Below are 14273 nucleotides of genomic sequence, written 5' to 3'. Positions count from 1 at the left end.
GTAGGACAAAGAAGCAATGGATGGAAACTAGTCAAGGAAAGAAGCAACCTAGAACTAAGGAGAAATTTCCTGACAGTTAGAACAACTAACCAGTGGAACAACCTGCCTCCAGAAGTGGTGAATGCTCCAACACTGGAAGTTTTTAAGAAGAGACTGGCTAGCCATTTGTCTGAAATGGTATAGGGTTTCCTGCCTTAGCAGGGGGTTGGACTAGATGACCTCCAAGGTTCCTTCCAACAACAACTACTTCTTCTTCTTCTTCTTCTTCTTCTTCTTCTTCTTCTTCTTCTTCTTCTTCTTCTTCTTCTTCTTCTTATTATTATTATTATTATTATTATTATTATTATTATTATTATTATTATTATTATTAATTTATCAACGGCTGAAAAGATGTGGCAGGAGAACTGTGCTTTCAGACTTGCAAGATTCTACTAATGTGACCTTACAATAAAGTAGGCTTAACTAACTTTATTGTGTTTATTGCTTGGTCTGCTGTACTTGAAAGGCTGATAACAATCTTGTAGGTTTGAAAGTACAAGTCATCTGCTGTCTCTTTTTGCCCTCTGATTGGTTAGGGTGGATCCTCTTTACATTTCTTTGTCAGTCCATTAGTCAGCTTCAGGTCCATCCCTCTTTTATTTGACTTCTGTCTCCCTTTCCTCCTCTCCCAAGGTCATTCTCCCATTCTATTGCACAGCCTGTTTCATTAGCTTGACAGGCAGGGAGTTCCTTTACCCCAAATCTCCATCCTTAGTTGCAACCTTTCTGGTTTCAGGTTTACAATTTCCTGCCCAAGGAAGATCGCGTCCTCCCCGATGACCTCTTTTTCGATGAAACCAACTTTCATCTCTGCCCTGAAGACCTACCCAGCTCTGAAAATGTTGGCTATGCCCCATCGCATCTTTTTTTCAACCATGGGGATTCTTACAAAATATTCAGGGTAAGCATCAAAGCTATGGTTCTCCACACAGTAGATGCTCTCATTAGGCAAGGACAGGAGTAGGCAACCTTGGCTCTTTTACGACTCGTGGACTTCAACTCCCAGAATTCCTGAGCCAGTGCTGGCTCAGGAATTCTGGGAGTTGAACTCCATGAGTCGTAAAAGAGCCAAGGTTGGCTACCCCTGGGCAGGGAGACGTGACTAGTAGATTCTCTGCTGAGCTGAAGTAGACTCCTGATGTCTTCCTGGTCAGATCCATAGGGATATACTTTCCTTGCAGGATCCAATCTGGGTCAGTCCCCGGGACCAGAGGTTTCAGTTTTGTGCTGGAGCCCATCCTTAGGGAGCTAGCACACATCCTGGTAGAGAGAAGTTCTCCAAAGATGAGCTCCCGCACGAATCCAAAAGCTCGGAAGACAAAACCTCAGGTCCCGGTGACTGACCCAGATTGGATCCTGTAACATTATCGTGGGACATGTATATTCACCTTCATTTGTGATACACAGTACTTTCCTTATTTTCTTAATTGTTGGTCATTCCTAACCATCTTCCCTCTGATTTAATATAACCTTACAGGTGGTTCTCAACTTACATCCGCAATTGAGCCCAACATTCCTATTGCTAAGTGAGACATTTGTTGAGTGAGTTTTGCCCCTTGCCACAGTTGTTAGGTGAATCACAGCAACAGTTAAAGAATTAAGAGCCATAATGGCATAGTGGTCAGAATGCAGTACTGCAGGCTAACTCACTTTTCACACCAGCAGTTCGATCCTGACCCGGCTCAACGTTGACTCAGCCTTCCATCCTTCCGAGGTTGGTAAAAGGAGGACCCAGATTGTTGGGATCAAATAGGCTGAGTCTGTAAACTGCTTGGAGAGGGCTGTAGAGCACTGTGAAGTAGTCTATAAGTGCTATTGCTTTAATAATGTGGTTGTTAAGTGAATCTGGCTTCCCCATTGACTTTCCTTGTCAGAAGGTCGCAAAAAGTGATCACATAACTCCAAGACACTGCAACTGTCATAAATATGAGTCAGTTGCCAAACATCTGAATTTTGATCATGTGATCTTGGTGATGCTGCAATGGGTGTGTGAAAAACAATCGTAAATCACTTTTTCAGTACTGCTGTAACTTTGAATGGTCACTAAATAAACTATTGTAAGTAAAGGACTACCTGTACTTAACTTCCAAGCTGATATAGGCTCAGTCAGGAGCTGCCACAAGCTAAGGCTTCTCTCCCACTGCTTCTCTGCTAAAAGACCCATCAAAGAATTGGCTTTCCTTATTTGGCTATAGATGGCTATTGAAGATGGCAATTTCCATCTGTTGCTTGTCTGTCCCTTTAAGTATCCCCTCCCCCCCAAGTGGGTAGCAATATGGGCAGCGGATGCAGCATTATGAAAAAAAAGTACTGGAGAGAGTTGGACAATAATATATTCCTTACGGTTGAGTATATTAGAATGTACGAAGAATAAACATTGACAATTAGTTTTCATGAGCAGAAAGAACTGTTCCTCACTGGCTCTTTGCTTCATCTGGTAGGACTTTGGCTTGAGCATTTTTACAAACACCAAGATGAGCAACCCGCACCTCTGCTCCAGAGGGTACAACATTGGTAAGAACTGGAATGGGGAGAAAATGATAAGGAAGTGGGATCTTTTACAATCTGGCTACTTCCGGGATTGAGTGTTGGAACTCTTCCATAGATGGAGACCTGATAGCAGAGGTTTCATCCTGAGTTCCTCAGTTGCAGAGGGGCTGAGTGGGAGTCCCCCTTTGTTGAAGGAAGTGGGAATGGCTAGTCTAGAGAAAAGAATGAGGGGTGACATGATAGAGGTATTCCAATATTTGAGGGGCTGCCACAAAGAAGAGGGGGTCAATCTATTCTCCAGAGCACTTGAAGGCAAGACAAGAATCAATGGATGGAAACTAATCAAGGAAGAAAGCAACCTAGAACTAAGGAGAAATTTCCTGAGAGTGAGAACAATTAATCAGTGGAACAACCTGCCTACAGAAGTTGTGAATGGTACATCACTGGAGACTTTTAAGAAGAGATTGGACAACCACTTGTCTGATATGGTATAGGATCTTCTGCTTGAGCAGGGGATAGAAGGCCTCCAAGAGCCTGGATCGGGCTGCTGTGGGGGTGCAAAGTCGCTCTTCGGCCATGGATCTGGGCGCCGGAGGCTTGGTAAAGGCCTCTGGAGCCTGGATCAGGCCACTGGGGCCCCCCTGCAAAATCGCTCCGCAGCCATGGAGCCAGCTTGATGTCAAGTTTGATGTCATGTTTCCGACGTATGGGCTTTTCAAGTGACTCTGAGGCATTATTTACCTTAAAAGTACTTTGTTAGCCTAATACACTTGCAAATGCTTGCTTGAAGGAATCTGGAATCTGAAATCTCCGCCCCTTGCATAATATATTAAAACACAATTCTCCACCTTTCTAATTTTGTCATTAATCATATTCTCCTATTAATTTAAAGAATCAGTTTCCTTTCCATTAGAAAACCCGCCAACCTCTCATCTTCTTTAATTTCAGATGGCCTTGAGGAACAATCCTCCTCTTCCCCACTCCCAACCTTAATCCAATCTCTTAAAGCAATACACAAGTTTAACATATGAAATGACTACTTCATCTCTTGTCAAGCAATAACATTCGATGTTAGCAGTATTGACATCATGCTCCGGAGGCTTGGAAAAGGCCTCCGGAGCCCAGATTGGGTTAATGGGGGTCTGCAAAATCACTCTGCAGCCATACCTGTACTCCTGCTAGCAGCTTAGAAGGAACCGGTTCTTCCATTTAAAAAAAGGTGCCGGAATGCCATTCAATGCATTCTGACAAAAAAGCCCTTCTAATAATCATAATGTGATAACAATAAGAGCAGGTGGTAGAGAAGGTGAATAGGGTAATAATACTACTGCTGCCACACAACATGGGTAACTATACTGAGATGTAAAACAATACTGTTTGAAATGTGGGCTTGATAGTAACCACAAAGAGGATAGAGTTTCTGGGGGAAACTAACAGGTGATGTTTGGACTCCTGGCCTCAAGTTCCATGGAGTAAAGAAGGTAGAAAGGTCGGGGCTTCCAGTGGTGAAATTAGGATCGCTTTCCCCCATTGTTCAACTGTCTGGAACAGGGGTCCCCAAACCCTGGTCTGTAGACCAGTACCGGGTCATGGCATGCCAGCAAGCGGTCCGCACAAACAAGCAAAACCCCATCCACAGGATACAGGCAGTACACAAAACCAGGCCCACTCCGGTCTTTGGAAAAATCTCTCACCACGTAACTGGTCCTTGGTGCCCAAAAGGTTGGGGGCCTCTGGTCTGGAAGTCTCCAATCATCCACCATGGGTTTATGTGGACAAATATCAAAACCAGACCTGGGGGGGAGGGTCTGGTATCCTTTGATAATATAATAATAATAATAATAATAATAATAATAATAATAATAATAATAATAATAATAATAATAATAATAATAATAATAATAATAATAATAATAATAAAAAATAATGACAACAACAACGATGACAATGGGATTGCAGTAATAGGCACCTTGGGTCCAATCCCAAAAGAACCTACAGTCCCCATCTGCAGGGATCTTGGAGCCCAGGAAAATAAAATAAAATATACACCTCTACTGTATATTCAACAAGGATATAATTTAATTCATACCTGAGTGGCCTAGTGCTTATCCCTACTTTCTTCAGTTTAAGCCTAAACTTTGCAATGAGAAGCTCCTGGTCTGAGCCACAGTCAGCTCCTGGTCTTGTTTTTACTGACTGTATAGAGCTTCTCCATCTTTGGCTGCAGAGCATATAGTCAATCTGATTTCTGTGTTGACCGTCTGGTGATGTCCATGTGTAGAGCCATCTCTTGGGTTGTTGGAAAAGAGTGTTTGCTATGACCATCGTATTCTCTTGACAAAATTCTATCAGTCTGTGCCCTGCTTCATTTTGTACTCCAAGGCCAAACTTGCCTGTTATTCCGGTTATCTTTTGGCTTCCTACTTTAGCATTCCAATCCCCCATGATGATAAGGACATCATTTCTGGGTGTTAGTTCTATAAGGTGCTGTAGGGCTTCATAGAACTGGTCAATTTCATCCTCTCTAGCACTGGTGATTAGGGTATAGACTTGGACTACTGTGATATTGCATGGTTTGCCTTGGATTCGAACTGAGATCATTCTGTCATTTTGAGGATTGTATCCCAGTATTGCTTTTCCTACTCTTTTATTGACTATGAAGGCTACTCCATTTCTTCTGAGGGATTCTTGCCCACAGTAATATACCTGATGGTCACCCATTCCTGTCCATTTTAGATGTTGATGTTCAGTCTTGTCTTTACATTCCAGGTTCCTATGGAGAAAAAATCTTTACAGCATCAGACTTTCCTTTCACCACCAGACACATCCACAGCTGAGCGTCCTTTCGGCTTTGGCCCAGTCGCTTCATTCTTTCTGGCGCTACTAGTACTAGCCCTCTGCTCTTCCCTAGTAGCATATTGGATGCCTTTTGACCTGAGGGGCTCATCTTCCAGCATCATATTGTTTTGCCTTTTGGTACTGTCCATAGGGTTTTCATGGCAAAGATACTGGAGTGGGTTGCCATTTCCTTCTCCAGTGGATCACCTTTTGTCAGAACTCTGCTATGACCTTTCCGTCTTGGGTGGTACTGCATGGCATAATTCATTGAATTATGCAAGCCCCTTCACCACAACAAGGCAGTAATCCATGAAGGGGAAATTCACAATTAATCAATTGCAAAAGGCGGCCTTACTAGGAACTGCTTCCATCCTGCGATGATATCTGTAATACCATCAAACATCCACATCTGCCTATCCTAGGTCCTTGGTAAGGACTTGATAGGTATACAAAAATGCCAAATCCAGTCTGAACATCTGGCTGACTGTGCAATGATTAATAATAATAACAATAACAACAACAATAATAATAGTAATGATGATGATGATGTTGGAAGGGACCTTGGAGGTCATCTAATCCAACCCCCAGCTCAGGCAGGAAACCCTATACCATTTCAGACAAGTGGCTTTCTAGTCTCTTCCAGTGTTGGAGCATTCACAACTTCTGGAGGCAGGTTGTTCCTCTGAGTAATTGTTCTCACTGTCAGGAAGTTTCTCCTTAGTTCTAGGTTACTTCTGTCCTTGATTCGTTTCCATCCATTGCTTCTTGTCCTGCCCTCAGGTGCTTTGGAGAATAGCTTGACTCCCTCTTATTTGTGGCAGCCCCTGAGATATTGGAACACAGCTATCATGTCACCCCTAGTCCTCCTCTTTATTAAACTAGACATACCCAATTCCAGCAACTGTTCCTTATATGTTTAGCGTCCAGTCCCCTGATCATCTTTGTTGCAATTCATCCAATTGTTTTCTCTCTGTGTTCTAGGGATGGTACCTGAATATTTATCACTACCTGTAGGGGCTGTTGTTCCTCAGCGTTTCCATTCCCAGGGAATGGGGATCATACCAGCCGCTGGAATTGCTGCTGTTGGTGCTTTTCCCAACTTTCCCACTCCTCAGGTTGTGGCTGCCCCTGAAAGGACACCTCGGCACGTTTTTCCTGAAACATGGTTGTGGCACCTGGTTATGATAAAGTAAGTTGATGGAGCAGCCTAAGAGATTCCCCGGTTCTGTCCCAGCCTACTACGTCCTTGTTACTTCACAAGGCAACCCCTAATTTAGCAGTAGACTGGATAGATAAACCCCCTTTTATTGAAGTTACAGATTTTGTCCATAAACAAAACGGAGCACAAGCCAAAACAGGAAATAATCCACTGGTAAAATAAACAGACCATCATCTCTTGACACCAAAGTTATTTGCAAACAGTTGCCTCCAGCAACCAGCCCTGCCCACACATTCCCTTTTTGTTACGCAGCCCCCAAGTCATGGCTTCTCACTGCTTCCTCCTTCTCCCCTGGAGTCGTCCCACTGCCTCCCTCTGATTTACTTGTGTGACTTGTCTACATTTCTGAGTGTCTCTGAGGTCTTCCAGCTGTGCTTCCTCTGAGTCTGACTCCGCCTCCCAGCCAGCTGGCTTTCAGCTTGACCACGAGTGGAGGGGCCAGGTTCTTCCTCACTTTGTAAGTCTTATAACTCATCAGAGCCTTCCTCCAATTCTGATGGCTCCCCAGGCCCCCCTTCCTCCTCCTCCTCTGATTCCCCAGACTCAGCTGCCGGGATCACAGGCTAGCATGGAATCACAACATCCACTGGAGACCAATTTCTCCAACCTTGGGAGCTTTCCAGACAGGGAGGGCTATAGCTACCCCCATCACCCTCCAACTCAAGGGGCAATTTTGAGCTGGCTTGGCTGAACACGAAGACAGTTGCAATCCAATATTTCCAGAAGGCACCAGAAGAAGACAACTGTTTAAAACATATGTGCAAGGAGTCTGCCTGCAATTCAACTTGAACTTAATATTGTTTTTTTAAAATAAAACTCTCAAGACAGTTCATGTCACAGCACTCTAAATCTATATTGCTGTGCAGACATCTGGTTTACTGAAGTATTCTGTGCAACTGCTCCAGGAGTGACCAATCTTTTATGCTGTTTTTTTTCTTTCCAAAAATGTATAGGTAGTACTAAATTTACAATCCTAATTGAGCCTGGAATTATGGCCATACATCATTGCAGTTGTAAACTGAGGCATTGTTACCTGATTTTGTGTGTGTGTATGTATTGAATCAATACCATGGTTGTTAAGCAAAACCTTTTTTTTCCCCCAATGGGTGTCCCAAAGATGCTTTTTCATGAGACAACTGGACTTTCTTATTTTTCCTTTCAAGACATTTCACTTCTTCCAAGAAGCTTCTTCAGCTCTGACTGGATGGTGGGGAATGGAAGGATTTATATTCCTTGAAGACAGCTGGTCATTTGCCTTCTTTTAGGGAGTCTTTGAGGCCACTTGGCGGTTTATCTGTGTCATCAGGGTCACCTAAGTAGTGAAAATGGGTGTGGAGCCTTCTTGAGTAGTGCACTCATTGCACCACTCAGGTGACCCTGAGGACACATGTAAGCCTCCAAATGGCTTCAATAACCCTCTAAAAGAAGGCAAATTACCAGCTGTCTGCAAGGAGTATAAATCCTTCCATTCTCCACCATTCAGTCAGAGCTGAAGAAGCTTCTGGGATAATAAGTGAAATGTGTTTAAAGGAAAAACAAGGAAAATCCAGTTGCCTTGTGAAAAACCATCTTTGGGATAATTATGACCTGGATGACTAAGAATCTCCATAGACATATATATATATATGTGTGTGTGTGTGTGTGTGTGTGTGTGTGTGTGTGTGTAAATTACTAACAAAGAATTTAGGGAGGCTGATATGCATTTCGGACTCTTTAGTCTTCATCAGTCAGTCATACCCTTCTGAGATTCGAACCTGGGCTGCTTGCACGTTAGGCAGTGTTTTTACTTCTTGAGCCACAGGTTCTCTCTCGCTTTGTTAGCTTTTTTTTTGTGAGGGGAGAAATATGTGTCATATGTTAACTCTTAGATTACCTTGATAGGCCCCAAACATGGGGCAAATCTTTATTTCCTGTTTTCAGCCTTATCTCAAAGGCCATCAAACAGGCTGTAGTCACACCGGACAGTTCATATATTTGTGTAAATTACTAACAAAGATTTGCCCCATGTTTGGGGCCTAGCAAGGTAATCTAATCTATATATATAAAGGTAAAGGTAAAGGTTCCCCCGCACATGCGTGCTAGTCGTTTCCGACTCTAGGGGCCGGTGCTCATCTCCATTTCAAAGCTGAAGAGCCAGCACTTGTCTGAGGACATCTCCGTGGTCATGTGGCCGGCATGACTAGACGCCAAAGGTGCACGGAACGCTGTTACCTTCCCACTGTAGTGGTCCCTATTTTTCTACTTGCATTTTTACGTGCTTTCGAACTGCTAGGTTGGCAGAAGCTGGGACGAGTAACAGGCGCTCACTCTGTTACGCAGCACTTGGGATTCGACCCACCAAACTGCGCCCAGCCGTCATAACTTTGAATATGTGTAGCTTTGTGGGGGAATACCATCATAACTTCAAGCAATTGTTAAGTGACTGGTTGTAAATTAAATTAAAACCTGTAGCCAGTTTTAACTATTATCCTCTGTCTCCTTGATGGAGTTCCTTAGAGGCAAATCCTCTGCTTATGACCACAATTGGGCCCAACATTTATGTTGCTAAGCAAGAGAGGTATTAAGTGAATTTTGCCCCATTTTACAACTTGTTAACTAGTGACACGGTTGTTATGGGACTCTGGCTTCTCCATTGACTTTGCTTGTCAGAAGATCACAAAGGGGATCATGTGACCCTGGGACTCTACAAGTATCATAAATATGAGCCAATTGTGAAGCGTTCAAAGCTTGATCACAACCACGAGGATGTGGCAGTGGTGTCAAAGAGTGAAAATTTGGCAGCTACATGCCTCTCTCTGTTTTCATTTTGCTATTAGAATAAGGCGGGGGAGAGGAGAGGTTTTTGAATGTGTTAGTTAGAGAAATGAAACCTCTCCAGTTCTTGCTGAACGTCAGTAGTGTGGAAACCTTTAAGGGCATTCTAGCAGGTGTGAAGAAGATAGCAGATGGTTCCAATAACAAAGAGAACATGTTTACATGAGTTACGTGGACATCTGGGGTGGTTTGGCTGGGAAAGTCATTGTTATATGTTATGGTTTGATGCCTTGGGATTTTAAAGTTAGTTTTACCTCACCTTTACCAGGCCATATATTTGATAAACAGTAAGTTTTTCAGAAATGAAAATAACCCTGGACTTTTATTTGGATATTTCAGCTGGAAGTTGACAAATGGGCATAAATGTGAAAAATGGCCATAAGTCACTTTTTTCAGTGCTGTTGTAACTTGGAATGGTCAATAAACAAATGGTTGGAAGTTGTGGACTACCTGTAGTAGATTTGCTTCCCTCACTTTCTGTTCTCTTGCGTCTTTCAGTGATTCTCAAGGAAATAGCCCTTCTCACCTCCTTGGTTCTGGCAGAAAGAGGGATGTATCTGAAGAATCCAAGGAGATTGCTCTTCCTGTGACTATCCCGGACACCATCACTGAATGGAAAGCTGGAGCTTTCTGTCTTTCAACAGACACAGGCTTTGGCCTGGCCCAGCCCACTTCCCTGCAGACCTTCCAGCCATTCTTCATTGAACTCACTTTGCCCTATTCCGTGGTGCGAGGAGAAGCCTTCCTACTCAAGGCTACAGTCTTCTCCTACCAGGATTACTGCATCCGGGTAAGGAGAACTTAATGGCTTCTGTGGAATCTTCTGCTGTATTCTTGAAATTGCTCGGTTCTCTTCCTCTGCTTATTTGCTCCAGTTCAGAATAATCTATTTGTCACCTCTACTGTATATTATTCAGACAATATTATAGGGCTTCAAAACTTAACAAATAAATAAAAGCAAAATTGGGGGAGAAGAACATCCATCTAATCATAGTATAAACATTGTGCAGACTCCCCATGGGATCCCCAGTGTTACTGGAGACACCATGTTTTCAGGGCCTTTAGAAAGGCTCACAGGGGCCTCCTGGGAAATGATGATTATCAGCTTTTCTCTGCACTGCAGCGGGGATGTGTAGTTTTCCCACTGAACCATTTTTTTCCCAAATGAATAGGTCAGAATATCTCTGGCTCCTTCTGCTGACTTTGACGCATCCCCTACGGAGAAGAAGGAGGATTCCTATTGTATCTGTGCAAATGGAAGAAAAACAGTGTCATGGATGGTGACCCCTAAAATTCTAGGTAAGTGTGACTAAACAATCCTTGTGGGTCAGGGAGACCCCCAAAGGAAGTGGAGCCATTATTTAGAAGATGATCTTTTCCCTCTGTGTATAAAGATGGGGAAGAAATGGAGGTAGTGACAGATTTTATTTTCCTGGGCTCCAAGATCACTGCAGATGGGGACTGTAACCAAGAAATTAAAAGACGCTTGCTCCTTGGGAGGAAAGCCATGGCAAATCTAGACAGCACACTAAAAAGCAGAGACATCACCCTGTCAACAAAAGTGCATATAGTCTAGGCCAGGGGTCAGCAACCTGAAACAGTGAAAGAGCCACTCAGAACCAGTTCCCCCACAAAAGGAAAAACTGGGAGCCGCAAAAAATGTGTTCACATGCGCGTACATGCGTGCATGCGCAGAACAGGGTTTGAAGAGTGGAGCCAAGGCGAGATATGTACCTACCCTGCATATTTGAATTGATTGATTGAACTTTTTTAGTCCAAATTTTTTTTTTTGGACTGCACATGGCAGAGGACTGGGAGCCGCAGGAGACAGCTGAAAGAGCCACATGCGGCTCCGGAGCCACGGGTTGCAGACCTGTGGTCTAGGCTATGGTCTTCCCAGTTGCAATGTATGGCAGTGAAAGCTGGATGATAAGAAAGGCTGAGCGCCAAAGAATTGAAGCCTTTGAACTATGGTGCTGGAGAAGACTCCTGCGAGTCCCTTGGACTGCAAGGCGATCAAACCGGTCAGTCCCAGAGGAGATCAACCCTGACTGCTCTTTAGAAGGCCAGATCCTGAAGCTAAAACTCAAATACTTTGGCCACTTAATGAGAAGGAAGGACTGACTGGAGAAGAGCCTAATAAATAAATAATGCTGGGAAAGATTGAGGGCAATAGAAGAAGGGGATGACAGAGAATGAGGTGGCTGGATGGAGTCACTGAAGCAGTAGGTGTGAGCTTAAATGGACTCCAGAAGATGGTAGAGGACAGGAAGGCCTGGAGGAACGTTGTCCGTAGGGTCGCGATGGGTCGGACACGACTTCGCAACTAACAACAACGAATAAAGTAAATCAAGGAGAAGAGTTTTAATTATCATTTCCTCCTAGGATTATAATGGTATACAAGAGAGACCAGGCAAAAATACATTGCCCAGGGAACAGTCAGCTTGGAGATGGCATCTCCCATAGGTGTACAGAACTGCCTTCTGTACCCTCTCTAGTTTCTTGGCTGTAGAGGAGACAGCGGGAGATTTGTACTTTCAAACATGAAAGATTCTACTAGTATAGATTTACAGTTAAAATAGAATTAACTCATCAGGTTGTGTTTACTGCCTAGTCTACCTTAATTGGCATCAATCCTGCAACTCTGGAAGTTCAATTCTCCTGCTCTCTCCTGTATAGCCCGAGAAACTAGGGAAGGTCTCTTTTGATCCTCTTGCATCTCTTTTTTTATTGAAAAGTTTTACAGTACGTTTTAAAACCCCTCTTCCCTCCCCTTCTGCCCTCGGCTTCTCCCCACCTCCCCATAAAGCCATCCTTCCCTCCCCCTCCCCTCCCCCTGACTTCCCAGAGCTGAATACAGGGTATTGCCTCTAAGAAACCTAAACTAGAATATGCTAACTGTCTATGAATACACTTAAAATCCTAATGCGCTTTAACTCCCATTAAACATAACTAAATAAAAATACATCTTGTTAAATTCTAATACTCATTCATATGCTAAATGAAACTTTTTAGTCCCATATTTATTCTGAATGTAATCAATCCATCTTCTCCATTCTGAAATGTATCTTTGTTGCGAGTGATCTTTCAAATTTGCTGAAATTTTTGCCATTTCAGCTAGGTTTGAAACTTTTAGAGTCCACTCTTCTATAGTAGGCAAATCCTCCTTCTTCCAATATTGCGATACCAAAAGTCTTGCTGCTGTTATTAAATTCAATATCAATTTAATTTCTATAACAGTACAATCTGTAATAATACCCAACAGAAATAACTGCGGAGAAAACCTTATCTTTTTCTTAAATATCTTCTGCATATTCCACCAAATTTTTATCCAAAAAGCTTTAACTTTTTTGCAAGTCCACCATATATGATAGTATGTTGCATCATCACAACCGCACCTCCAACATTTAGGTTGATAATTTGGATACATACATGCTAATTTTTTGGGATCTAAATGCCATCTATAAAACATTTTATAAAAGTGCTCTCTTAAATTTTGTGCCTGTGTAAATTTTACATTTCTGACCTGTGAGGTGTTCTCACAATGAATCGTTAAAGGTGCTTCCAAGCAAAGGCATCACGCAGAGATGCAATCATATTATCTTTATTCATGATAGATCAAAGAGAAAGAAATACTTGGCATGAAAGCATTCATGCCTGCATGTAAGAGAGAAATAAAATAAAACAAGCTAGCATAACATGACTAAAAGAAGGACTAAGAGCTAGGAGAGGAGAAATGGAGACTAGAAGCTGAAATAGAACTACAACAAAGAGCAGCCCCTCGTGCAGAGGTATTTATGGGGGGTCTTGGCCCCTCCTTGACCATAAAACACTCTCACCAATGGGGCTGTGGGTCCGAGACCCTTGGCTCATCAGTGGAAGCAAAGAAGCCTCTTTGCCTCCATCTGATGACCCTTTTGGGGAACTGCCAATGGCTGGCACTAAACATCTAACAATTCCCCTTCTTGCCAGCCAATGACAGGGACCAGTGAATGTATGTAAGGGGTGATCAGGTGTCATAGACATGCATAAAAACATTCAGAAGGCCAAACACAAACGCTTACACAGAAGGTTGTGCCGGTCAATGGGAACAGGCTTGGTAAACAGATCAGCTATCTGGTCAGCTGTATTACAGTGCTCAACATGTATAAAACCCTCTTTCGCAAGCTGCCTGACATTTTTATAGTGTATGTCTATATGGCGAGATCTAGATCCTACTGCATAAGCCTCCGAGATTGCAATGGCAGCTGTGTTGTCCTCTAGAATTTGGATGGGCAGAGGGGGAGATGCCCAGATGCTTGTTACCAGCTCATTGAACCAAGTCAAATCATTGGCCGTGTCTGACAGGCTGGCATATTCAGCCTCGGCCGTGGAGCAAGAAATAAATTTTTGCTGCCTAACATGCCAATGTATTGGGCAGCCAATATGAGAAAACCGGAAGTGCTCCGTCTAGTTTTGGTGTTACCAGCCCAGTCTGCGTCTGAGTAAGCGGAGAGCTGGGCCGTCTTCCCCTTCTCTGGTTCTAGCATAAGGAGGGCATCAGCTGTGCCCTTTAGGTATCTAAGCACCCTTTTAACAGCAGTCCAGTGGAATTCCTTTGGGTGTTCCACGTGCCTGGACAATAGATTCACAGCTAAAGCTATGTCAGGTCTGCTCCAATTGCTGATGTATAGCAAGGAGCCAATCACAGATCTGTAAAACGTGTTATCTGTGAACTCAGGACCGTCCTTATGGGTGTGGTTGTAAAAATCGGTTTGCATTGGGCTATGCATAGGATTAGATTCTGTCATTTTGCATTTGGCCAGTAATTCCTCTATCTTTTCTTTTTGAGATAGAGCGAACCCCCCTTTAGTGGCCAAAATATGCACACCCA

The 14273-nt window shown here is 43.3% G+C and overlaps 1 protein-coding gene across 1 annotated transcript in view; it reads left to right on the top strand.

Annotated features, from left to right (window-relative positions):
* LOC310635868 (pregnancy zone protein-like) overlaps positions 1-14273 on the top strand; it is a 109344-nt gene that overhangs the window by 38485 nt on the left and 56586 nt on the right. Inside the window, exons 16-20 of the mRNA XM_083355200.1 lie at positions 776-940; positions 2481-2553; positions 6349-6556; positions 9899-10190; positions 10573-10699. Coding sequence (XP_083211326.1) covers positions 776-940; positions 2481-2553; positions 6349-6556; positions 9899-10190; positions 10573-10699 — 865 coding nt within the window. The remainder of the gene's footprint in view (positions 1-775; positions 941-2480; positions 2554-6348; positions 6557-9898; positions 10191-10572; positions 10700-14273) is intronic.

The sequence above is a fragment of the Vipera ursinii genome (assembly GCF_947247035.1).
Source record: "Vipera ursinii genome assembly, chromosome: 2".
In the NCBI taxonomy this organism is placed as follows: Eukaryota; Metazoa; Chordata; class Lepidosauria; order Squamata; family Viperidae; genus Vipera; species Vipera ursinii.
Note: the sequence above shows the minus strand (reverse complement) of the source record. Positions and strands in the feature narration are given on the sequence as shown.